General features: G+C 41.2%; 4 protein-coding genes and 2 pseudogenes across 6 annotated transcripts in view; 2 read left to right on the plus strand and 4 right to left on the minus strand.

Moving 5' to 3' along the window:
* Positions 1 to 24,597, plus strand: part of LOC310794898 (E3 ubiquitin-protein ligase TRIM35-like) — a 571,381-nt pseudogene that overhangs the window by 277,423 nt on the left and 269,361 nt on the right. The gene's annotated exons all lie outside the window — the stretch shown is intronic.
* Positions 1 to 24,597, plus strand: part of LOC310794454 (extracellular matrix protein 2) — a gene marked incomplete at its 5' end in the record, with an annotated part of 45,534 nt that overhangs the window by 18,427 nt on the left and 2,510 nt on the right. The window lies entirely within an intron of this gene.
* Positions 1,816 to 4,441, minus strand: LOC310794745 (nuclear factor 7, ovary-like). The gene has a single exon (XM_083656772.1). The coding sequence runs from the start codon at positions 4,340 to 4,342 to the stop codon at positions 2,924 to 2,926; it is 1,419 nt and encodes a 472-aa protein (XP_083512898.1). The 5' UTR covers positions 4,343 to 4,441; the 3' UTR covers positions 1,816 to 2,923.
* Positions 7,748 to 9,848, minus strand: LOC310794456 (nuclear factor 7, ovary-like; the record flags this gene model as incomplete). The annotated part of the gene is made up of 2 exons (XM_083656452.1): positions 7,748 to 8,775; positions 9,563 to 9,848. The coding sequence occupies 2 exons, from the start codon at positions 9,846 to 9,848 to the stop codon at positions 7,748 to 7,750; spliced, it is 1,314 nt and encodes a 437-aa protein (XP_083512578.1).
* On the minus strand, positions 13,298 to 16,872 carry LOC310794457 (nuclear factor 7, ovary-like; annotated as a pseudogene). The gene is made up of 2 exons (XR_014553958.1): positions 16,584 to 16,872; positions 13,298 to 15,723 (listed from the first exon to the last, which is right to left on the minus strand). The product of XR_014553958.1 is annotated as a nuclear factor 7, ovary-like (transcript).
* LOC310794747 (nuclear factor 7, ovary-like) lies at positions 21,696 to 23,187 on the minus strand (the record flags this gene model as incomplete). Its single annotated transcript, XM_083656774.1, has 1 exon — positions 21,696 to 23,187. The coding sequence occupies exon 1, from the start codon at positions 23,112 to 23,114 to the stop codon at positions 21,696 to 21,698; it is 1,419 nt and encodes a 472-aa protein (XP_083512900.1). The 5' UTR covers positions 23,115 to 23,187.

Genomic DNA, 24,597 nt, shown 5'->3' on the forward strand with positions numbered 1-24,597 from the left:
ATGTAGTACTTCATTGATCCACTTGGGGAAATTCAGATAGCAGAGTGACAATTTCCAGATGCCAAGTTTACTGTAGAAGAAATATGTACTAAGATAAAAGGGGTGGGAGAGTCACTGCTGACTGTATCAAGGGTCACTGATGGTGTTATAGTGTTGATTTTGTCATCAGCACATGGTTTTGTTTCTGTAGTTACAGAATTTCACATTTGACTGTTCTGTCCATTGACCTTGTGTCTGTGCATTATCATCTTCACTGGTAATGCATGCACCTTTCTGTTCTGTTCATTGACCTTGTGTCTGTGTATTATCATCTTCACTGGTAATGCATGCACCTTTCTGTTCTGTCCATTGACCTTGTGTCTGTGCATTATCATCTTCACTGGTAATGCATGCACCTTTCTGTTCTGTCCATTGACCTTGTGTCTGTGCATTATCATCTTCACTGGTAATTCATGCACCTTTCTGTTCTGTCCATTGACCTTGTGTCTGTGCATTAACATCTTCACTGGTAATACATGCACCTTTCTGTTCTGTCCATTGACCTTGTGCCTGTGCATTATCATCTTCACTGGTAATGCATGCACCTTTCTGTTCTGTCCATTGACCTTGTGCCTGTGCATTATCATCTTCACTGGTAATACATGCACCTTTCTGTTCTGTCCATTGACCTTGTGTCTGTGCATTATCACCTTCACTGGTAATGCATGCACCTTTCTTTGAAGACAAAAATAGACAAAGGATAGAAATAAGACTCCATATTGTTTGAGAGTTCTGACAATCTCTGCACCACAGAAATACCAAGGCCTCAAATAAGACTAGAAATAGAAAATTAGATAATAGAATAAAAATTAATCACTGCACACTAGAATGACTTTACTGTGATTTTACTTATTCACTACTACTTACTTGACTGTATACTTGACTGTAATGTTACTTTCTCTTCACTATAGTCTAACATAAGACTGTCAAAGATTTCTTGGATTTTTTTTTTTTTTTGGTGATACATTTTTTATTGACATCATTAGTTCAGCATAGTTACAAGACATTATGACAGACATTAGCCAGGATGCATGAGCCCTCATCCCACCTGCCCACTCATATCACCCATCCAATACCCATCAGAACATGTGCAGTGAGAAAACATACACTATATCTAGAGATTTTGGTGTGTTAATTTTGGTTAAAATACAGTCAAATCAATCAAAATACCAAAAGGTTTTGCAATTTTTGCAATTTTTATTTTATTTTATTCAAAAAGAAAGAAAAAGAAGCACACAACATCAGCCTTTTACGTTTCTAAAACAACGTTGCTTATGTTTAGGCAAGTAAAACAACTTGGTTAAGGTTAAGGTTTTGGTTTGGGTTAGACTTAATTACAAACATGTTAAATGTGACTTATGGTTGAAAAGTAGTCTTTGGAAACCCTGTGGATCAAACATGGCTCTCTGGTGTGAAAGACAAGTGTTTACATCCTCCATCCACCCTGACCACAACACCCTTACTGCCCTCCATCCACCCTGACCACAACACCCTTACTGCCCTCCATCCACCCTGACCACAACACCCTTACTGCCCTCCATCCACCCTGACCACAACACCCTTACTGCCCTCCATCCACCCTGACCACAACACCCTTACTGCCCTCCATCCACCCTGACCACAACACCCTTACTGCCCACCATCCACCCTGACCACAACACCCTTACTGGCCTCCATCCACCCTGACCACAACACCCTTACTGCCCTCCATCCACCCTGACCACAACACCCTTACTGCCCTCCATCCACCCTGACCACAACACCCTTACTGCCCTCCATCCACCCTGACCACAACACCCTTACTGGCCACCACGTTATTTCAATAGCAGACTCTACTATGACGTGTAGCCTATAACGTTTATACAGTGAACCCACTACAGTAGACTAGTAATAATCCTCAGTGCTCCATGATACACATAGTGAACAGTTAATGGTTGAATCATTACACACATCAACACACCATGTCTGGTCCATCTTACATAGTAAAACATGTTACTTAAAATATCTGTATAAGCATTAAAAGCGGAGGGCACTTAAGATGAACAAGTTTTCAGAAATTAATCTGTAACCTATGATTTTTATGACCTGGATCATTAAAACTTCAATAGAACAAATGATCTACAGTACAGGCCTTGTTGATTATATTGCACCAGTGACTTGAGTGTAAAGGTCAGGTCAATCACAGGTCAAGTTACAGTCAGTAATAAACCTCAATGCTTCATGATAGTGGTACACAGGAAGTATAAATCCTTACAACCGTGGACAAGCGTTGGTCCTTCCTGCATAAAATATGGCGTTACTTAAAAAAAAATGTAAACATTAAAAGCTCACAAGTTCGGCTTTAACCAATGATTTAAGACTCAAATAATTACAATTTCAACTTAGTAAAAAATAATGTTCTACAGAAAGAGAGAACAGGGTGAGTGATTGTTTAAATATTTACATTTAAAATAATGTGTGTCAATTTCAAACAATAATTGTTCTATATATTTAAGGTTGTTCGGCATCCATGGAAATTAAACATGTTCTGTAGCTAAAACTTTAGAATTATGACACTAAAACAAAAAACGTCTTTTTGCTCAACTGACTCCAGGGCTCACCTTTGACCCCATAATCACCATGTTGCTAAAACTGCTTCACACGTCTAATCAGAGCCACACTACTTAACACCAAGTTACCACATTTACCACTTTCCTTATAGGCCTATTCTCTGCTCCATCACACATTCATGAAGATCAATTTATTCAAAAGAATCTGTGCCTACACACACACACACACACACACACACACACACACACACACACACACACACACACACACACACACACACACACACACACACACACACACACACACACACACACCTCATTAACATCCCATAACATCACAGAGAAGCCTCAGCTTGACAAACTTTGATATCAATGGTCTCTGCATCACCAGCCTCTCCAACACTGAAATATGGGTAGAGTTTCTCAGTGAAAGTGTCTTTGTGAGTGCAGATGTGAGTGTTGTCCTCAGAGTTGTAGAAGGACAGCTCCCCCATGTCATAGTCCAGCTGGACTCTGATCCTCTGGAGACTCTTCTTCACTGTGACGGTGTCACCAAGCCCATTAGTGTATTTTCCACTGCGGTGCATTAAACACCAGATTCCATCATCTGGTGAGAGACATCGCTCCCCCTTCCTGTCAACTGACTCTTTAGCCACACCCACATTCCAGTCAGGATGATCTCCCACCTCCACCTCCCAGCTGTGTTTCCCTGAGCTGAAACCCTCTGAGCCCAGAACAGCGGAATACTTAGTGTGTCTCTCTGGGTTGTCAGGGAGCTGCTGCCATGTGTGTCCACATCTCACACTGGTCAGGTCATCAGACAGAGAGAGACAGGAGTGTGCAGTGTTTGGGTCCAGAATGACAGGACTGAAGTTGACCTTCCCCTTCATCTTCTCCCAGACTCTGAAGGACAGGTTGCCCAGGTGTTTGGCCACATCTATCAGTGCTCCTGAGACCAGCTGTGGATCTGACAGTGAGCACTGAGCTCTGACTCTGGTCTGAGTGGCTTTATAACTGGTGAGGAACGGCACATTGTGTTTCTGCAGGTCTTCTTCCACAGCAGAGATGCTGTCTGAGAGAGAGGAGATCTTCTCCTGAATGAACTTCATTTTTCTGGCGATAGTCTTCTCCTTCTGCTGGTCTTCCTCCCTCAGAGCCGTCACTCTGGCCTCCTCTTCCTCTTTCAGGAACTGGTGGAGTTTGTTGAACTCTGCTCTGATCTGTGTCTCTGTGGCCTCCAGCTGCTTCTTGGAGTATTGAACCACTTCGTTGTATTTCTTCTCCACCTCTTTGTATTTGTCCCTCTTGTCCTGTAGAGACTTTAAGTCAGGTTTCAGCTGCTGCTTCAGCTCACTGACTTCTTCTTCTATAGGAACCACCTTGTGACCTTGGTGGTGAGATAACTCACAGACAGGACACACAGCTCTCTGCTCCTCCTTACAGAACCATTTAGGCACTTCCCGATGTTTACTACACACCACCTCCTCTTTCTCCTCTCCTTTAGCCGTCTCAGATGACCCAGCTTTCTGCCTAAAGGCGTCAGCTAGTTCCTTCAGTGCAAAGTTCACTATAAAATCCTTTGACCATTTTCTTTTACAAATGGGACAGTTTTTGTTTTTAGCTTGTTCCCAGAATTGTTGCAGGCAGCTTGAACAGAAACTGTGGTCGCAGCTCAGAGACACAGGATCTCTAAAAGTCTCTGAACATATAATGCAACTCAAGTAACTTTCAACAACAGCTATTTTCTCCGCCATTTGCTTTGGTATCCAAAATATCTTTCAATAACAAGACTCACCAAATCACATCCACTTCAACTTGCTGCTTACAGTCCTCCAAATCTGTGTGTTTCAGTAGAGATCTCACACCCTGTAATGACGTCTCTGCTCTGTTCAGCAATGTCAAAGTCTGCTTGCTTGCATGCCTGTGCCTGTCACACTTCCTGATATCACCGTGTTGTTGTCATTCCTGGATCAACATTTTTTCATAATATAGGCCGCGGAAACCCCGCCCTCGAACTCATTTGATTGGTCGCCACAATTGCTTCTTCCTGAAAACACGCAGCAAGGGAAAAATATGTGGTTAAGATTAGGGTTAGGGTGTGAAAAAAGTGCAGCTCAGGGTGTGCTCGGTCGGTCTTGTGGCTTAACGGGTAAGGTACTTCCCTTCCAATCTGAGGACTGGGGTTGGATTCCTGGTTGATCCACAGTTTTTTTAAATAAAACATTAGGGTTAGACATTAGGTTTAGGCAAGTTCAGGAATTTGGTTAGCGTTAGGGTTTTGTTATGTTGTTAGATGAGAAAACCAGAACCCTAATCTGAACCACATCTCTTTTTTACTTGTCGCACGTTTTCAGGAAGAAGCAATTGCGGTGACCAATCAAATGAGTTCGGGGGCGGGGTTTTCCCGGCCCATACTAGGAAAAAATGTTGGTCCAGGAATCTGATTTAATAGAAGAAATGTAGTACTTCATTGATCCACTTGGGGAAATTCAGGTAGCACAGTGACAATTTCCAGATGCCAAGTTTACTGTAGAAGAAATATGTACTAAGATAAAAGGGGTGGGAGAGTCACTGCTGACTGTATCAAGGGTCACTGATGCTGTTATAGTGTTGGTTTTGTGATCAGTACATGTTGTGTTTCTGTAGTTACAGAGTTTCACATTTGACTGTTCTGTCCATTGACCTTGTGTCTGTGCATTATCATCTTCACTGGTAATTCATGCACCTTTCTTTGAAGACAAAAATAGATAAAGGATAGAAATAAGACTCCATATTGTTTGAGAGTTCTGACAATCTCTGCACCACAGAAATACCAAGGCCTCAAATAAGACCAGAAATAGAAAATTAGATAATAGAATAAAAATTAACCACTGCACACTGGAATGACTTTACTGTGATTTTACTGCTTCACTACTATTTACTTTACTGTATACTTTACTGTAATGTTACTTTCTCTTCACTATAGTCTAACATAAGAGACTGTCAAAGATTTCTTGCAATATTTTAACAGCAGAAAGTCATCTCAGGTGTTTGAAATGAATTCAATGCATTTTCCAAAGACAGTGAAAATGAACATGAACTTTATTTGTGTATAATAAAAATTCTAAAGCACAGAAAGAGAGAAAACATACACATATCTAGAAATGTGATATGCAACATATTTTTGCTTCAGAAACAACCAGGCTGGTTCGATCCCCGCTCCTTTCTGTGTGGAGTTTTATTTGCATGTTCTCCCTGTGTTCTGCTGGTTTCCTCCACAGTCAGCCAGATTAGACTCTAAATTGTCCTCTAAAGGTATGAATGTGTGCGTGTGTGTGTGTGCATGCGTGCGTGCGTGTGTGTGCGTGCGCGTGCGTGTGCGTGTGCGTGTGTGTGTGTGTGTGTGTGTGTGCGTGTGCGTGTGTGTGCGTGTGTGTGTGTGTGTGCTATCTCACTGCCTCTCTTCTCATTCAGGCTTTAGTCCAGCCCAATCGCAACGTTGTACGTTTCTACAATCCAGAACCACGGATACGTACAATCTCAACATCAATTTTAAACAAAACATCAGCTTTTTCCCCCTGATCAAATATTTAATTAACCATCAACATGAAATAGTATATATTAAAGTGGTTAATCTTGGTTCAAATACAGTCAAATCAATCAAAATACCAAAAGGTATTGCAATTTTTGCAATTTTTATTTTATTTTATAAAAAAATAAAGAAGAAGAAGCACACAACATCAGCCTTTTACGTTTCTAAAACGTGGCATTTTACAACCTACAATCTCAACATACATTTTAAACAAAATGGCTGTTAATTTGAAAAGCTTGCTGCCTTTCCAACATTAAACACACATAAAACAACTTTAACAACGTTGCTTATGTTTAGGCAAGTAAAACAAGTTGGTTAAAGTTAAGGTTAAGGTTAGGGTTTGGGTTAGACTTAATAACAAACATGTTAAATGTGACTTATGGTTGAAAAGTAGACTTTGGAAACACTGTGGATCAAACATGGCTCTCTGGTGTGAAAGACAAGTGTTTACACCCGCCATCCACCCTGACCACAACACCCTTACTGCCCTCCATCCACCCTGACCACAACACCCTTACTGCCCTCCATCCACCCTGACCACAACACCCTTACTGACCACCACGTTATTTCAATAGCAGACTCTACTATGATGTGTAGCCTATAATGTTTATACAGTGAACCCACTATAGTAGACTAGTAATAATCCTCAGTGCTCCATGATACACATAGTGAACAGTTAATGGTTGAATCATGACACCAACACACCATGTCTGGTCCATCTTACATAGTGAAACATGTTACTTAAAATATCTGTATAAGCATTAAAAGCTGAAGGCACTTAATATGAACAAGTTTTCAGAAATTAATCTGTAACCTATGATTTTTATGACCTGGATCATTAAAACTTCAATAGAACAAATGATCTACAGTACAGGCCTTGTTGATTATATTGCACCACTGACTTTGAGTGTAAAGATCAGGCCAATCACAGATCAAGTTACAGTCAGTAATAAACCTCAATGCTTCATGATAGTGGTACACAGGAAGTATAAATCCTTACAACCGTGGACAAGCGTTGGTCCTTCCTGCATAAAATATGGCGTTACTTAAAAAAGATATGTAAACATTAAAAGCTCACAAGTTCGGCTTTAACCAATGATTTAAGACTCAAATAATTACAATTTCAACGTAAAAAATAATGTTCTATAGAAAGAGAGAACAGGGTGAGTGATTGTTTAAATATTTACATTTAAAATAATGTGTGTCTATTTCAAACAATAATTGTTCTATATATTTAAGGTTGTTCGGTATCCATGGAAATTAAACATGTTCTGTAGCTAAAACTTTAGATTTATGACACTAAAACAAAAATGGTCTTTTTACTCAACTGACTCCAGGTCTCACCTTTGACCCCACAATCACCATGTTGCTAAAACTGCTTCACACGTCTAATCAGACCCACACTACTTAACACCAAGTTACCACATTTACCACTTTCCTTATAGGCCTATTCTCTGCTCCATCACACAAATCTGGTTACAAATCTCTGCCTATATGGTTGCCTACACACACACACACACACACACACACACACACACACACACACACACACACACACACACACACACCTCATTAACATCCCATAACATCACAGAGAAGCCTCAGCTTCACAAACTTTGATATCAATGGTCTCTGCATCATCAGCCTTTCCAACTTTGAAATATGGGTAGAGTTTCTCAGTGAAAGTGTCTTTGTGAGTGTAGATGTGAGTGTTGTCCTCAGAGTTGTAGAAGGACAGCTCCCCCATGTCATAGTCCAGCTGGACTCTGATCCTCTGGAGACTCTTCTTCACTGTGACGGTCTCACTAAGCCCATTAGTGTATTTTCCACTGCGGTGCCATAAACACCAGATTCCATATCTTGGTGAGACAGGTCGCTCCCCCTTCCTGTCAACTGACTCTTTAGCCAAACCCACTCTCCAGCCAGGATGATCTCCCACCTCCACCTCCCAGCTGTGTTTCCCTGAGCTGAAGCCCTCAGAGCCCAGAACAGTGGAAGAGTTAGTGTGTCTCTCTGGGTTGTCAGGGAGCTGCTGCCTTGTATCTACACCTCCATATCTCACACTGGTCAGGTCATCAGACAGAAAGAGACAGCATGTTGCAGTGTTTGGGTCCAGAATGACAGGACTGAAGTTGACCTTCCCCTTCATCTTCTCCCAGACTCTGAAGGACAGGTTGCCCAGGTGTTTGGCCACATCTATCAGTGCTCCTGAGACCAGCTGTGGATCTGACAGTGAGCACTGGTCTCTGGCTCTGGTCTGAGTGGTTTTATAACTGGTGAGGAACGGCACATTGTGTTTCTGCAGGTCTTCTTCCACAGCAGAGATGCTGTCTGAGAGAGAGGAGATCTTCTCCTGAATGAACTTCATTTTTCTGGCGATAGTCTTCTCCTTCTGCTGGTCTTCCTCCCTCAGAGCCGTCACTCTGGCCTCCTCTTCCTCTTTCAGGAACTGGTGGAGCTTGTTGAACTCTGCTCTGATCTGCCTCTCTGTGGCCACCAGCTGCTTCTTGGAGTGTTGAACCACTTCATTGTATTTCTTCTCCACCTCTTTGTATTTGTCCCTCTTGTCCTGTAGAGACTTTAAGTGAGGTTTCAGCTGCTGCTTCAGCTCAGTAACTGAGAGAGAGAGAGAGAGAGAGAGAGAGAGAGAGAGAGAGAGAGAGAGAGAGAGAGAGAGAGAGACACTGGAACTTTAAAAGGGCTTGAATTTAACACCAGCCAACACTTCACGTCACAGGTCACGTCCTCCAGTATATTTACACACAGGTGACAGGTATGTTACAGTCATTTTAAATGTCTGTAAGGCACCATGTGTTTGAGCGGATGATTCGCTGAGGCTTGACTTGAGGGCGGGGCCTACCGGGCGCTCAGACATCATTTCTCCACAGAAACCGGAAAGGGGAGAGTGATTATGATGTTGGATTGTTTGGCGTGACGCGATGTTAAATACCAATCTGAATTTGACCCCAAACCGAGGATAATGGCCTAATTAACTATTGATTGTGCAACCATGAACAGAACCCGTAGATATTTGTCAGTGTACGTGTGCACGTTTGTTGCCGTCTTGTCAAGTTGCTTCAGCAGCTAATCTTCACATTGTGGACCAGCATCACACAACAGCCTCTACCTGGCTGTGCTGTGGAGATCTGAGAACAGTGTTCAGAGGAACTTTCCCTGCTTGTGCTGGCCAGTGGAGCAAGCAGAGCCGAGGAGAGACGACTAGACCACCTGGGAAGGACAAGCTCACGCTGGAAACCTTACCCTCACTACTAAGTCATCGTTATGTACTAGGCTACTAGTACACTAAGCTGGGGCACCGTGACAACAGTTGTGTTAATTTATGAGTCAGCTGTGTCATTTCAGAGTTTTTTCATGTTTGCTTTGTTTTCTCCCCACAACTTACCTTGTAGTCCTGAGAAGCTGTTTGATAAATGCTCCACTAGATCATTCTTTTTTATCCTCTTCAAAGCCTCTTTGGTCACCTCCATGGTGTCTTGGTTGTAGGTCGACACCATCAAATCCACTGTGTCCAGCCTATCTGCATTCTGCAGTTTGCTCTTTGGGATGCCTGGCAAACCTACCAGGATGCCATCATGCAGTTCCCACTTGAAGTGCTTGAACTCATCGTCTCCCAACTGCTCCAGTATGTCCTTAATGAGGCTTTTAGCTTTCTCTCTATCCGTCTCCATCGTTGCTTCCTGGTAAATTCAAATTATATTTTCAAATCAAAGGACAATTATGATGATGATGATGATTTAAAATGAATCTCATCTCATTAAAACTAGTATTAGTAGTATTAATTAGTAGTAACTATTTTACAGATATGGAAGTCTTGTAAAAGTACTGAACTTTGTCAGCCAGATCACAAAAGCTAATTGATAATGTAATAGGTTATATGTGTTCTCTTGTCATATAACTCTTTGGTACAAACACACAGTACTTATATTTCTTCAACAAAGTTAGAGCAGTGTGATTCCCTTTTGCTCTTTAACATTCCTTTCATTTCTGTTAACTGGTTAATCTTGTATTTCCTGCCTGTAACTCTTTCAGCACTGTGATGAACTGGAATGAACCACCTGATCTGATCAGATCAGATCAGATCTGTACATGTTCTGTTAGGGGCGCCGCCAGGGATTTTGGGCCCCATGACAGGACATAGTATGGGCCCCACTGATGCCGGCGTCCGAAGGGCGCCAGCCGGAAAATTTGGGCTGTTTGAAGCTGATTTAGAGGATAATATCGCATTTTAAATTATATTAGGATAACACTGTAGTGTTGTCATTATTCAGTCTTAACCATCAATATTTGCTCCCTTTCTCACTCTCATCCCTGTTGAATCATCATACTCTCTCTCTGCTCTGAATACACCAGAGGGAACAAAGAAACACTATCAACTAATGACTAGAAAGAATATTGATACACATGTGGAGTCCAACAGGAGAGTGTTTAGCATGAGACTGTTGTGATATCATTATTCAGTCTTAATATCATTATGTTCTCCTTTTCTCATTGGCTGTCATTTGTGGGCTGCTTTTCCTTTCATATAATGAAAGGCCCGCGGGCGCCCCCTGTGTGGCCCGCGATGGAATTGCAAAAAAGGGTTTAGGGCCCCTCCAGCTTCAAGGGCCCCTAGAATCGTCCTAGGTTTCCCCCCCACTACGGCGCCCCTGAGAGGATATAAAGTGTCCTCTAACAGTTCAAGAGTGTGCAATATTCACAGGTCAAGTCTTCATTACCAACATCCCTCCAGTCCTATAGGGACCAACTTTTCATTCCTACTTTTACTTCCTAATTTTAAACCTTTAAATGCCAGTTTTCTTACATTATTACACTGTTTTTTTATAGTGTAAAAAGCTCAAAACATGAATAATTTCCCATCACACAAATGTGGAGAATACAGAAAAGTGGGGCCAAGAAAGCTCAGCCGGCCAAATAGAATACAAAAATAGAAAAAGGGAGATTCTTAGATATTAGGATCACGTTTTAATATAGAAGTAATGTACAGGAGTACTACACAAGTTTACTGAACAATATACATCTTCAGTAAAATAACGGGCAACAAAACGCAATGCGTTTGAACCTCGCTGGTCTTCATCAGGCTGTATTAGCTGGGTGTGGGCTGCCGCACCTGTATAAAAGAACATGGCCACGTATGCTCTTTTATACAGCCCACATCCAGCTAATACAGCCTGATGAAGACCAGCGAGGTTGAAACGCCTTGCGTTTTGTTGCCTATCCCACAAATGTAAAATTAATATTTGGGGGGGGGGATTATCAGAGCCTGGGATATGTCAAAGATTGGCAGCAATATTGATTTTGTTCCATTTGTAGTTTTTGTGCAGTGTCAGATTTTACAAAAATACCCATTATAAAGGCCATAAAAGCCAGGTGGGGGGGGGGGGGGGGGGGGGGGGGGACTGTGCTAATTTTGGACTTCGAGCCATTTTTGCAATAAAATCTTTATTAATTACCTGATCATGTTAAAGCAGAATTATATCGGAAAACAATGCTGATTTATTTTGCACATGCATACATGTACACATATCCAAAAACTGTGAACAGTTTGCAGGGATTCATTTAGTTTGACAATTATTGAGAGTTGATTTGACTTAAGTTGTAGACCAGTGATGTCATTAGTGCACATCACTGGTCCACAATTGAACTCAAATCAATTCTCAATAACTGTCAAATTAACTGAGTCTGCAAAACTGTTACAGTTTCTGGATATCTGTGAGAGTTTGTGCAAAATAAACCATCATTGTTTTTCAGTGGATTATCCTTTTAAGCATTCATAAGGCCTCAAAATTGTAGTTTTTACAGTGTTTTCATATTTTCCATCATTTAACCATGTTTGGCATAGAGATCATGTAGTTTACATGAAATGGATCACTATGAAATGGAACAGAAGCTCATTCCTGTTGTTCGTCAGTTCCTGGTCTGACAACATCCATTTCCGCCATTTGCTTTGGTATCCAAAACATCTTTCAATAACAAGACTCACCAAATCACATCCACTTCAACTTGCTGCTTACAGTCCTCCAAATCAGTGTGTTTCAGTAGAGATCTCACACCCTGTAATGGTGTCTCTGCTCTGTTCAGCAATGTCAAAGTCTGATTTTAATTTCACCTGCCTCTGTCATGAGTTAATTATTATATTAATATTTATTATTATAAAATGCAGGCCATTTACCAATTATTAATGAGAAGTGCTTCTTGGAGAACCGCTGTGCTCAGAACCTCCTGGTGCGTAATCCTAAGTGTGTATATCCATGGAATGAAAAGGAGGATCACATGACAGGTAGATCCTCAGTGTGACACAGTGATGATCACATGACAGGTAGATCCTCAGTGTGACACAGTGATGAAGGTCACATGACAGGTAGATCCTCAGTGTGACACAGTGATGAAGGTCACATGACAGGTAGATCCTCAGTGTGACACAGTGATGATCACATGACAGGTAGATCCTCAGTGTGACACAGTGATGATCACATGACAGGTAGATCCTCAGTGTGACACAGTGATGAAGGTCACATGACAGGTAGATCCTCAGTGTGACACAGTGATGAAGGCCGGATGGCCCAAAACCTTTTGTGCTGTTGAATACATCAGTGAATTACATGACAGTGAATTACAGTGAAGTACATTCTCCCTGTGGTGGTTTTCATTCCATTAATGGGAAATGCTGCCATCTGATTTGAGATAAGAAAGATAGTTTGTGATCAGGACATTTTATTCTGGAGACCAGGCTGGTTAGATTCCCGCTCCTTTCTGTGTGGAGTTTGGATGTTCTCCCTGTGTTCTGCTGGTTTCCTCCACAGTCAGCTGGATTAGACTCTAAATTGTCCTCTAAAGGTGTGGATGTGAGTATCTGTGTTCGCCCTGTCATAGATTCACCTGCCTTCCACCCAATGCATGCTGGGATAGGCTCCAGTCCCCCAAGTTCATACATGCATTTAATATTCAGATATACTTTGCCAGAATAAAATGAGTCAGAATAAATAACTCTGTGAACAGTGAACAGTCGTGTTCTCCTCACCCAATACAACTTTTATCCAATTCAATTCAATTCAATTCAATTCAAATGGCTTTATTAGCATGATGTCATACTGTACATAATTCCCAAAGCAAGCGTTTAGACATTGAAAAGTCAAACATGAATTAGAAAATGTAATATATCAAAACATAAAACATATCAAAAGACAAACAAATGATCTGTTGTCAGATATAACAGCAGCAGCAAAGAACAAATAACAGCAAAGAAACATACTACAGGACAAATCAGATGGTCTGTTGTCAGATATAACAGCAACGTGTGTCAGGTGACTGTCACTCACTGTCTCTCAGTTTATGGCTCACTGTCATAAACCCAGTGCCTCTAACCAATGAAGACGTCTGCTTTGGTACGTGTCTTTGAAATGTCTCTGTGACATTTTCTACGACGAGTATCAACATTTTCTGCTGCTTGGGAGTTTTTTAGCACATCTCTTAACCTACATATAAGAGACTGTTGTACGAGCTGCTTAGCAAGCAGTGAGGAGACGCTCCTGAAAGAGGCTACCTCCAGTGATGCTGTTTGTCCTCTCTCCTCCTTCACACTTTAGCCCAACACAATCACCACAATAACATGTCAGCATTGTATTGCTGATCATATGTACAATCTCAACGTCAAATGAAACAAAACGTCTGTCTTTTATTACTGATCAGATATTTATTTAACCATCAACATCAACAGAAATAACAGGGAATAGTAAAATTGTTATGTTTTTGTTAATAAAATAAATCAAAAGAAAACAAAAAAACTTGCTTCATAACAATTGCAAAAGTCCAAAAAGAGCAAAAGCAAAGTGACGTAAGAAATGCAATACCAAAGAACACAGCATGTTACTTAAAAATATCTGTATAAGCATTAAAAGCTGAAGGTGCTTAATATGAACAAGGTTTCAGAAATTCATCTGTAAGCTATGATTGTTATGACTGGATAATTAACTTCAATTACCGGTAAACAAATGATCTACAGTACAGGCCTTGTTGTACCAATGACTTTGAGTGTAAAGGTCAGGCCAATTACAGGTCAAGTTACAGTCAGTAATAAACCTCTATGCTTCATGATAGTGGTACACAGGACGTATACATCCTTACAACCGTGGACAAGCCTTGGTCCTTCCTGCATAAATATGGCATTACTTTAAAAATATTTGTAAACATTAAAAGCTCACACACATTTTCAGAAAGTTCAGCTTTAACCAATGATTTAAGACTCAAATAATTACAATTTCAACTTGGTAAAAATAATGTTCTACAGAAAGAGAGAACAGGTTGAGTGATTTTTTAAATATTTACATTTAAAATAAAGTGTGTCTATTTCAAACAATAATTGTTCTATATATTTAAGGTTTGTTAGGCATCCATGGAAATTAAACATGTTCTGTAGCTAAAACTAGAATTATGACACTAAAACAAAAATGGTCTTTTTGCTCAACTGACTCCAGGTCTCACATTTGACCCCACAATCACCATGTTGCTAAAACTGCTTCACACGTCTAATCAGACCCACACTACTTAACACCAAGTTACCACATTTACCACTTTCCTTATAGGCCTATTCTCTGCTCCATCACACAAATCTGGTTACAAATCTCTGCCTATATGGTTGCCTACACACACACACACACACACACACACACACCCCCATGTCATAGTCCAGCTGGACTCTGATCCTCTGGAGACTCTTCTTCACTGTGACGGTCTCACTAAGCCCATTAGTGTATTTTCCACTGCGGTGCCATAAACACCAGATTCCATATCTTGGTGAGACAGGTCGCTCCCCCTTCCTGTCAACTGACTCTTTAGCCAAACCCACTCTCCAGCCAGGATGATCTCCCACCTCCACCTCCCAGCTGTGTTTCCCTGAGCTGAAGCCCTCAGAGCCCAGAACAGTGGAAGAGTTAGTGTGTCTCTCTGGGTTGTCAGGGAGCTGCTGCCTTGTATCTACACCTCCATATCTCACACTGGTCAGGTCATCAGACAGAAAGAGACAGCATGTTGCAGTGTTTGGGTCCAGAATGACAGGACTGAAGTTGACTTCCCCCTTCATCTTCTCCCAGACTCTGAAGGACAGGTTGCCCAGGTGTTTGGCCACATCTATCAGTGCTCCTGAGACCAGCTGTGGATCTGACAGTGAGCACTGAGCTCTGGCTCTGGTCTGAGTGGCTTTATAACTGGTGAGGAACGGCACATTGTGTTTCTGCAGGTCTTCTTCCACAGCAGAGATGCTGTCTGAGAGAGAGGAGATCTTCTCCTGAATGAACTTCATTTTTCTGACGATAGTCTTCTCCTTCTGCTGCTCTTCCTCCCTCAGAGTCGTCACTCTGGCCTCCTCTTCCTCTTTCAGGAACTGGTGGAGCTTGTTGAACTCTGCTCTGATCTGCCTCTCTGTGGCCTCCAGCTGTTTCTTGGAGTGTTGAAGCACTTTGTTGTATTTCTTCTCCACCTCTTTGTATTTGTTCCTCTTGTCCTATAGAGACTTTAAGTCAGGTTTCAGCTGCTCCTTCAGCTCAGGGACTGAGAGAGAGAGAGAGAGAGAGAGAGAGAGAGAGAGAGAGAGAGAGAGAGAGAGAGAGAGAGAGAGAGAGAGAGAGAGAGAGAGAGAGAGAGAGAGAGAGAGAGAGAGAGAGAGAGAGAGAGAGAGAGAGAGAGAGAGAGAGAGAGAGAGACTGGAACTTTAAAAGGGCTTGAATTTAACACCAGCCAACACTTCATTTCACAGGTCACGTCCTCCAGTATATTTACACACAGGTGACAAGTATGTTACAGTCATCTTAAATGTCTGTTAGGCGCCATGTGTTTGAGCAGATGATTGGCTGAGGCCTGACTTGAGGGTGGGCCCAACGGGCGTTCAGATGTAATTTCTCCACAGAAAGCGGAAAGAGGACAGTGATTATGAAGCGTGTTGGATTGTTTGGCGTGACGCCATGTTAAAGACCAATCTGAATTTGACCCCAATCCGAGGATAATGGCCTAATTAACTATTGACAATGAACAGAACCAGTACATATTTGTCAGTACGTGTGTACGTTTGTTGCCGTCTCGTCAAGTTGCTTCAGCAGCTAATCTTCACATTGTGGACCAGCATCACACAACAGCCTCTACCTGGCTGTGCTGTGGAGATCTGAGAACAGTGTTCAGAGGAACTTTCCCTGCTTGTTCTGGCCAGTGGAGCAAGCAGAGCCAAGGAGAGACGACTAGACCACCTGGGAAGGACAAGCTCACGCTGGAAACCTTACCCTCACTACTAAGTCATCGTTATGTACTAGTACACTAAGCTGGGGCACCATGACAACAGCCCTTGTGTTCATTTATGAGTCAGCTATGTCATTTCAGATTTTTTTTCATGTTTGTTTTGTTTTCTCCCCACAACTTACCTCGAAGTCCTGAGAAGCTGTTTGATAAATGCTCCACTAGATCATTCTTTTTTATCCTCTTCAAAGCCTCTTTGGTCACCTCCATGGTGTCTTGGTTGTAGGTCGACACCATCAAATCCACTGTGTCCATCCTATCTGCATTCTGCAGTTTTCTCTTTCGCATGCCTGACAAACCTACCAGGATGCCATCCTGCTGCAGTTCCCACTTGAACTCCTTGAACTCATCGTCTCCCAACTGCTCCAGTATGTCCTTAAAGAGGCTTTTACCTTTCTCTCTATTCGTCTCCATCGTTGCTTCCTGGTAAATTCAAATTAAATTTTCAAATCAAAGGACAATTATGATGATCATGATTTAAAATGAATCTCATCTCATTAAAACTAGTATTAGTAGTATTAATTAGTAGTAACTATTACAGATATGGAAGTCTTGTAAAAGTACTGAACTTTGTCAGCCAGATCACAAAAGCTAATTGATAATGTAATAGGTTATATGTGTTCTCTTGTTATATAACTCTTTGGTACAAACACACTACCGTACTTATATTTATTCAACAAAGTTAGAGCAGTGTGATTCTCTTTTGCTCTTTAACATTCCTTTCATTTCTGTGAACTGGTTAATCTTGTATTTCCTGCCTGTAACTCTTTCAGCACCGTGCTGAACTGGAATGAACCACCTGATCTGATCAGATCAGATTTGTACATGTTCTGTTAGAGGATATAAAGTGTCCTCTAACAGTTCGAGTGTGCAATATTCACAGGTCAAGTCTTCATTACCAACATCACTCCTCATCATAGGGACCAACTTTTCATTCCTACTTTTACTTCCTAATATTAACCCTTTAAATGCCAGTTTTCTTACATTATGACATTGTTTTTTTTATAGTGTAAAAAGCACAAAACATGAATAATTTCCCATCCCACAAATGTGGAGAATACAAAAAAGTGGGGCCAAGAAAGCTCAGCAGGCCAAATAGAATACAAAAAATAGAAAAAAGGAGATTCTTAGATATTAGGATCACGTTTTAATATAGAAGTCATGTACAGGTGTACTACACAAGTTTATTGAACAATGTACATCTTCAACAAAATAACGGGCAACAAAAACGCGTTTGAACCTCGCTGGTCTTCGTCAGGCTGTATTAGCTGGGTGTGGGCTGCCGCACCTGTATAAAAGAACATAGGAGCATAGGAGTGCCACGTATGCTCTTTTATACAGGTGCGGCGGCCCACACCCAGCTAATACAGCCTGACGAAGACCAGCGAGGTTGAAACGCGTTGCGTTTTGTTACCCATCCCACAATGTAAAATTAATATTATTTAGGGGGGCGGGGGATTATCAGAGCCTGGGATATGTCAAAGAATGGCAGCAATATTGATTTTGTTCCATTTGTAGTTTTTGTACAGTGTCAGATTTTACAAAAAATCCCCATTATAAAAGGCCATAAAATCCAGGGGGGGGGGGGGGGGGGGACTGTGCTAATTTTGCACTTCGAGCCATTTTTGCAATAAAATCATTATTAATTACCTGATAATGTTAAAGCAGAATTATATCGGAAAACAATGCTGATTTATTTTGCACATACATACATAGCCAAAAACTGAACAGTTTGCAGGGATTCATTTAGTTTGACAGTTATTGAGAGTTGATTTGAGTTAAGTTCACAATTGAACTCAAACCAACTCTCAATAACTGTCAAATTAACTGAGTCTGCAAAACTGTTTAGAGTTTTTGGATATCTGTGAGAGTTTGTGAAAAATAAATCAGCATTGTTTTTCAGTGGAGTATCCCTTTAAGCATTCATCCTGGACTTAAGGCCTCAAAATTGTAGTTTTTACAGTGTTTTCATATTTTCCACCATTTAACCATGTTTGGCACAGAGATCCATGTCATACAATTTACATGAAATGGATCGCTAAGAAATTGAACACTGACAGAAGCTTATTCCTGTTGTTTGTCAGTTCCTGGTCTGGCAACTCAAGTAATTTTCAACAACATCCATTTCCGCCATTTGCTTTAGTATCCAAAATATCTTTCAATAACAAGACTCACCAAATCACATCCACTTCAACTTGCTGCTTACAGTCCTCCAAATCAGTGTGTTTCAGTAGAGATCTCACACCCTGTAATGACGTCTCTGCTCTGTTCAGCAATGTCAAATTCTGCTTGCTTGCATACCTGTGCCTGTCTGTCACTCCCCGGTCGCACCTCCATTATCACCGTGTTGTTGTCGTTGCTGGATCAAAAAAAAATTATAGTACGGGCCAGGAAAACTCCGCCTTCGAACTTGATTGGTCGCTGCAATTGCTTCTTCCTCAAAACGTACAGCAAGGGGGGGGAAATGACACAGGTAGATCCTCAGTGTGACACAGTGATGAAGGAGGATCACATGACAGGTAGATCCTCAGTGTGACACAGTGATGATCACATGACAGGTAGATCCTCAGTGTGACAAGTGATGATCACATGACAGGTAGATCCTCAGTGTGACACAGTGATGATCACATGACAGGTAGATCCTCAGTGTGACACAGTGATGAAGGTCACATGACAGGTAGATCCTCAGTGTGACACAGTGATGAAGGCCGGATGGCCCAAAACCTTTTGTGCTGTTGAATACATCAGTGAATTACATGACAGTGAATTACAGTGAAGTACATTCTCCCTGTGGTGGTTTTCATTCCATTAATGGGAAAAGCTGCCATCTGATTTGAGATAAGAAAGATAGTACTTCACTGACCCCTGCTGGGGAAATTTAGGTACCACAGTGACAATTGGCAGACAATGCCAAGGCAATCAAGCATCATTCAAGTACAGGAAAGTAATAGAAGAAATCCTAAGATAAAAGGGGTAGGGTAGTGACTGTGACTGCTGACTGGCACAAGGGTCACTGATGCTGTTAGACTGTTGATTTTGTGATCAGGAGATGGTGTTGTTGTTTCTCTACATTTTACTCTTCTGTAATAATAATGCACCCTTTTTTTTAGCCAAAAACAGAGAAATAAAGGATAGAGTAGGACTCCATTGTTTGCCAATACGTTTAGCAGCAGAAAGTCAACATTTTATTCTGGTGAGCAGGCTGGTTGGATTCCCGCTCCTTTCTGTGTGGAGTTTGCATGTTCTCCCTGTGTTCTGCTGGTTTCCTCCACACTGGATTAGACTCTAAATTGTCCTCTAAAGGTGTGGATGTGAGTGTGTTTATACGTATCTGTGTTCGCCCTGTCATAGATTCACCTGTGTACCTGCCTTCCACCCAATGGGATAGACTCCAGTCCCCCAAGTTCATACATGCGTTTAATAATAAAATATACTTTGCCAGAATAAAATGAGTCAGAATAAATCACTCTGTGAACAGTGAACAGTCGTGTTCTCCTCACCCAATACAACTTTTATCCAATTCAATGTAATTCAATTCAAATGGCTTTATTGGCATGACGTCATACTGTACATAATTGCCAAAGCAAGCGTTTAGACATTGAAAAGCCAAACATTAATTAGAAAATATCAAAACATAAAACACATCAAAAGACAAACAAATGATCTGTTGTCAGATATAATAGCAGCAGCAAAGAACAAATAACAGCAAAGTAACATACTACAGGACAAATCAGATGGTCTGTTGTCAGATAACAGCAACGTGTGTCAGGTGACTGTCACTCACTGTCTCTCAGTTTATGGCTCACTGCCATAAACCCAGTGCCTCTAACCAATGAAGACGTCTGCTTTGGTACGTGTCTTTGAAATGTCTCTGTGACATTTTCTACGACGAGAATCGACATTTTCTGCTGCTTGGGAGTTTTTTTAGCACATCTCTTAACCTTCATATAAGAGACTGTTGTACGAGCTGCTTAGCAAGCAGTGAGGAGACGCTCCTGAAAGAGGCTACCTCCAGTGATGCTGTTTGTCCTCTCTCCTCCTTCACACTTTAGCCCAACACAATCACCACAATAACATGTCAGCATTGTATTTCTGATCATATGTACAATCTCAACGTCAAATGAAACAAAACAACTGTCTTTTATTCCTCATCAGATATTTATTTAACCAGCAACATCAACAGAAATAACAGGGAATAGTCAAGTGATTATTTTTGTTAATAAAATAAATCAAAAGAAAACAAAAAAAACTTGCTTCACAACAATTACAAAAGTCCAAAAAGAGCAAAAGCAAAGTGACGTAAGAAATGCAATACCAAAAAACACTGCATGTTACTTAAAAATATCTGTATAAGCATTAAAAGCTGACGGCACTTAATATGAACAAGTTTTCACAAATTCATCTGTAACCTATGATTTTTATGACTTGGATAATTAACTTCAATTAAACAAATGATCTACAGTACAGGCCTTGTTGATTATATTGTACCAATCAGACTGAGTGTAAAGATCAGGCCAATCACAGGTCAAGTTACAGTCAGTAATAAACCTCAATGCTTCATGATAGTGGTACACAGGAAGTATAAATCCTTACAACCGTGGACAAGCCTTGGTCCTTCCTGCATAGTAAAACATGCCATTTGTAAACATTAAAAGCTCACACACATTTTCAGAAAGTTCAGCTTTAACCAATGATTTAAGACTCAAATAATTACAATTTCAACTGAGTAAAAATAATGTTCTACAGAAAGAGAGAACAGGGTGAGTGATGTTTTTAAATATTTACATTTAAAATAATGTGTCTATTTCAAAGAATAATTGTTCTATATACGGTATTTAAGGTTGTTCGGCATCCATGGAAATTAAACATGTTACTGTACAGTATGTGGGTAAAACTTTAGAATTATGACACTAAAACAAAAATGGTCTTTTTGCTCAACTGACTCCAGGGTTCACATTTGACCCCACAATCACCATGTTGCTAAAACTGCTTCACACGTCTAATCAGAGCCACACTACTTAACACCAAGTTACCACATTTACCACTTTCCTCTCATAGGCCCATTCTCTGCTCCATCACACATTCATGAAGATCAATTTATTCAAAATAATCTCTGCCTATGGTTGCCTACACACACACATACACACACACACACACACACACACACACACACACACACACACACACACACACACACACACACACGCACACACACACCTCATTAACATCCCATAACATCACAGAGAAGCCTCAGTTTGACAAACTTTGATATCAATGGTCTCTGCATCACCAGCCTCTCCAACACTGAAATATGGGTAGAGTTTCTCAGTGAAAGTGTCTTTGTGAGTGTAGATGTGAGTGTTGTCCTCAGAGTTGTAGAAGGACAGCTCCCCCATGTCATAGTCCAGCTGGACTCTGATCCTCTGCATACTCTTCTTCACTGTGACGGTCTGACGGAGCCCATTAGTGTATTTTCCACTGTAGTGACATAAAGTCCAGATTCCATATCTTGGTGAGGCATATCGCTCCCCCTTCCTGTCAACTGACTCTTTAGCCACACCCACAAGCCAGTCAGGATGATCTCCCACCTCCACCTCCCAGCTGTGTTTCCCTGAGCTGAAGCCCTCAGAGCCCAGAACAGTGGTATACTTAGTGTGTCTCTCTGGGTTGTCAGGGACCTGCTGCCATGTGTCTCCAAATCTCACACTGGTCAGGTCATCAGACAGAGAGAGCATGCTGTGTGCAGTGTTTGGGTCCAGAATGACAGGACTGAAGTTGACCGTCCCCTTCATCTTCTCCCAGACTCTGAAGGACAGGTTGCCCAGGTGTTTGGCCACATCTATCAGAGCTCCTGAGACCAGCTGTGGATCTGACAGTGAGCACTGAGCTCTGGCTCTGGTCTGAGTGGCTTTATAACTGGTGAGGAACGGCACATTGTGTTTCTGCATGTCTTCTTCCACAGCAGAGATGCTGTCTGAGAGAGAGGAGATCTTCTCCTGAATGAACTTCATTTTTCTGGCGATAGTCTTCTCCTTCTGCTGCTCTTCCTCCCTCAGAGCCGTCACTCTGGCCTCCTCTTCCTCTTTCAGGAACTGGTGGAGCTTGTTGAACTCTGCTCTGATCTGCCTCTCTGTGGCCTTCAGCTGTTTCTTGGAGTATTGAACGACTTCATTATATTTCTTCTCCACCTCTTTGTATTTGTCCCTCTTGTCCTGTAGAGACTTTAAGTCGGGTTTCAGCTGCTCCTTCAGCTCACTGACTGCTTCTTCTATAGGAACCACCTTGTGACCTTGGTGGTGAGGGAACTCACAGACAGGACACACAGCTCTCTGCTCCTCCTTACAGAACCATTTAGGCACTTCTGGATGTTTACTACACACCACCTCCTCTTTCTCCTCTCCTTTAGCCGTCTCAGATGACCCAGCTTTCTGCCTAAAGGCGTCAGCTAGTTCTTTCAGTGCAAAGTTAACTATCAAATCCTTTGACCATTTTCTTTTACAAATAGGACAGTTTTTGTTTTTAGCTTGTTCCCAGAATTGTTGCAGGCAGCTGGAACAGAAGCTGTGGCTGCAGCTCAGAGACACAGGATCTCTAAAAGTCTCTGAACATATAATGCAACTCAAGTAACTTTCAACAACAGCTATTTTCTCCGCCATTTGCTTTGGTATCCAAAATATCTTTCAATAGCAAGACTCACCAAATCACATCCACTTCAACTTGCTGCTTACAGTCCTCCAGATCAGTGTGTTTCAGTAGAGATCTCAATGTAATGGAGTAAGGCTGTAATGGTCTTGTGAGTGCTCTCACAATCTCTGCGTTATGTTCAGCAATGTCAAAGTCTGCTTTTCATTTCACCTGCCTCTGGCATGGGTTAATTATTAATGGCAAATGCTGCCTGTACAGGCAAGTAATAAAAGGGGTAGGAGAGTCATGACTGGTACAAGGGTCACTTATGGTGTTATAGTGTTGATTTTGTCATCAGCAGATGGTATAGGACGAATAAGCGGCCAGCAGCAGTTAACTAGCATGAGTTGTGCCAAACAAACGTTAATGTCTCAAGAACTATGCATCACATCGCTTATATTTTGAGTGAGAGCAGAAGTAGCTCAAGGGTCTGATGTATAAGTATGTCATGTTAAAGTTGTGTGAACTGTGGCAGTTTTTAAAATGAAGTGAATTTAGAAAAAGCACAGCCTGCTGCTAGCGCGAGACACTCAAGGCTGGCTCCATAGGGTCCTATTATAAGCTGCTGTTTGTTTACCAACGCTGATCCCTCATATTGTCTCTGTGGTTCCCTACAGAGTTTAACATTTTACTGTTCTGTCTCATTTACCTCCTTGGTTGTATTCACATTTCCACTGATAATTCATGCTCCTTTCTTTGAAGACAAAAACATTGTTTGACAACAATCTCTGCCCCACAGAAATAAAAAGGGCAAACACAAGACTATAGAATATTTTAACAGCAGAGAGTCATCTGTTTTACATCTCAAGTGTTTGAAATGCATTCAATGCATTTTCCAAAGACAGTGAAAATGAACATGAACTTTATTTGTGTATAAATGATAAACCACAGAAAGGGAAAACATACTGTACATGTATCTAGAAAATTCCCCTTCAAATGGCTTTAGCATGACGTCACACTGTACATATTGCCAAAGCAAGCGTTTAGACATTGAAAAGTGAAACATTAGTTAGAAAACGTACTATCAAAACATACAAGACAAACAACTGATCTGTTGTCAGATATACTGTAACAGTAACAACGTGTATGAGGTGACTGTCACTCTCTCCATTTATGGCAGGCCTGTCATAAATGGAGACACAGTTAAGTATCTGTCTCTCCACAGATACTGAATGAAATCAGTTTTTCTGATCTGATTCTGATCTCTGTTTCTTTTATGGGAACATGTTTTTATCCTCTTTCTGAAGTAGGAGAAACAAGACAGAACATATTTCAACAGAATATGAATGGAACAAATTACATTATGAACATGACATCATTTTGACACAGACACTTCATTACATATAAATGCTATGCATGATCAAGCATAGAGCATCTCTGTCTATGTTTCTGTCACCAATTTGCTTTTAATGAGCCTGTTTCAATTATTCAAAAGTCATGAACACGTGTGTGTGT

This window comes from Poromitra crassiceps (genome assembly GCF_964638095.1).
Source record: "Poromitra crassiceps genome assembly, chromosome: 20".
NCBI lineage: Eukaryota > Metazoa > Chordata > Actinopteri > Beryciformes > Melamphaidae > Poromitra > Poromitra crassiceps.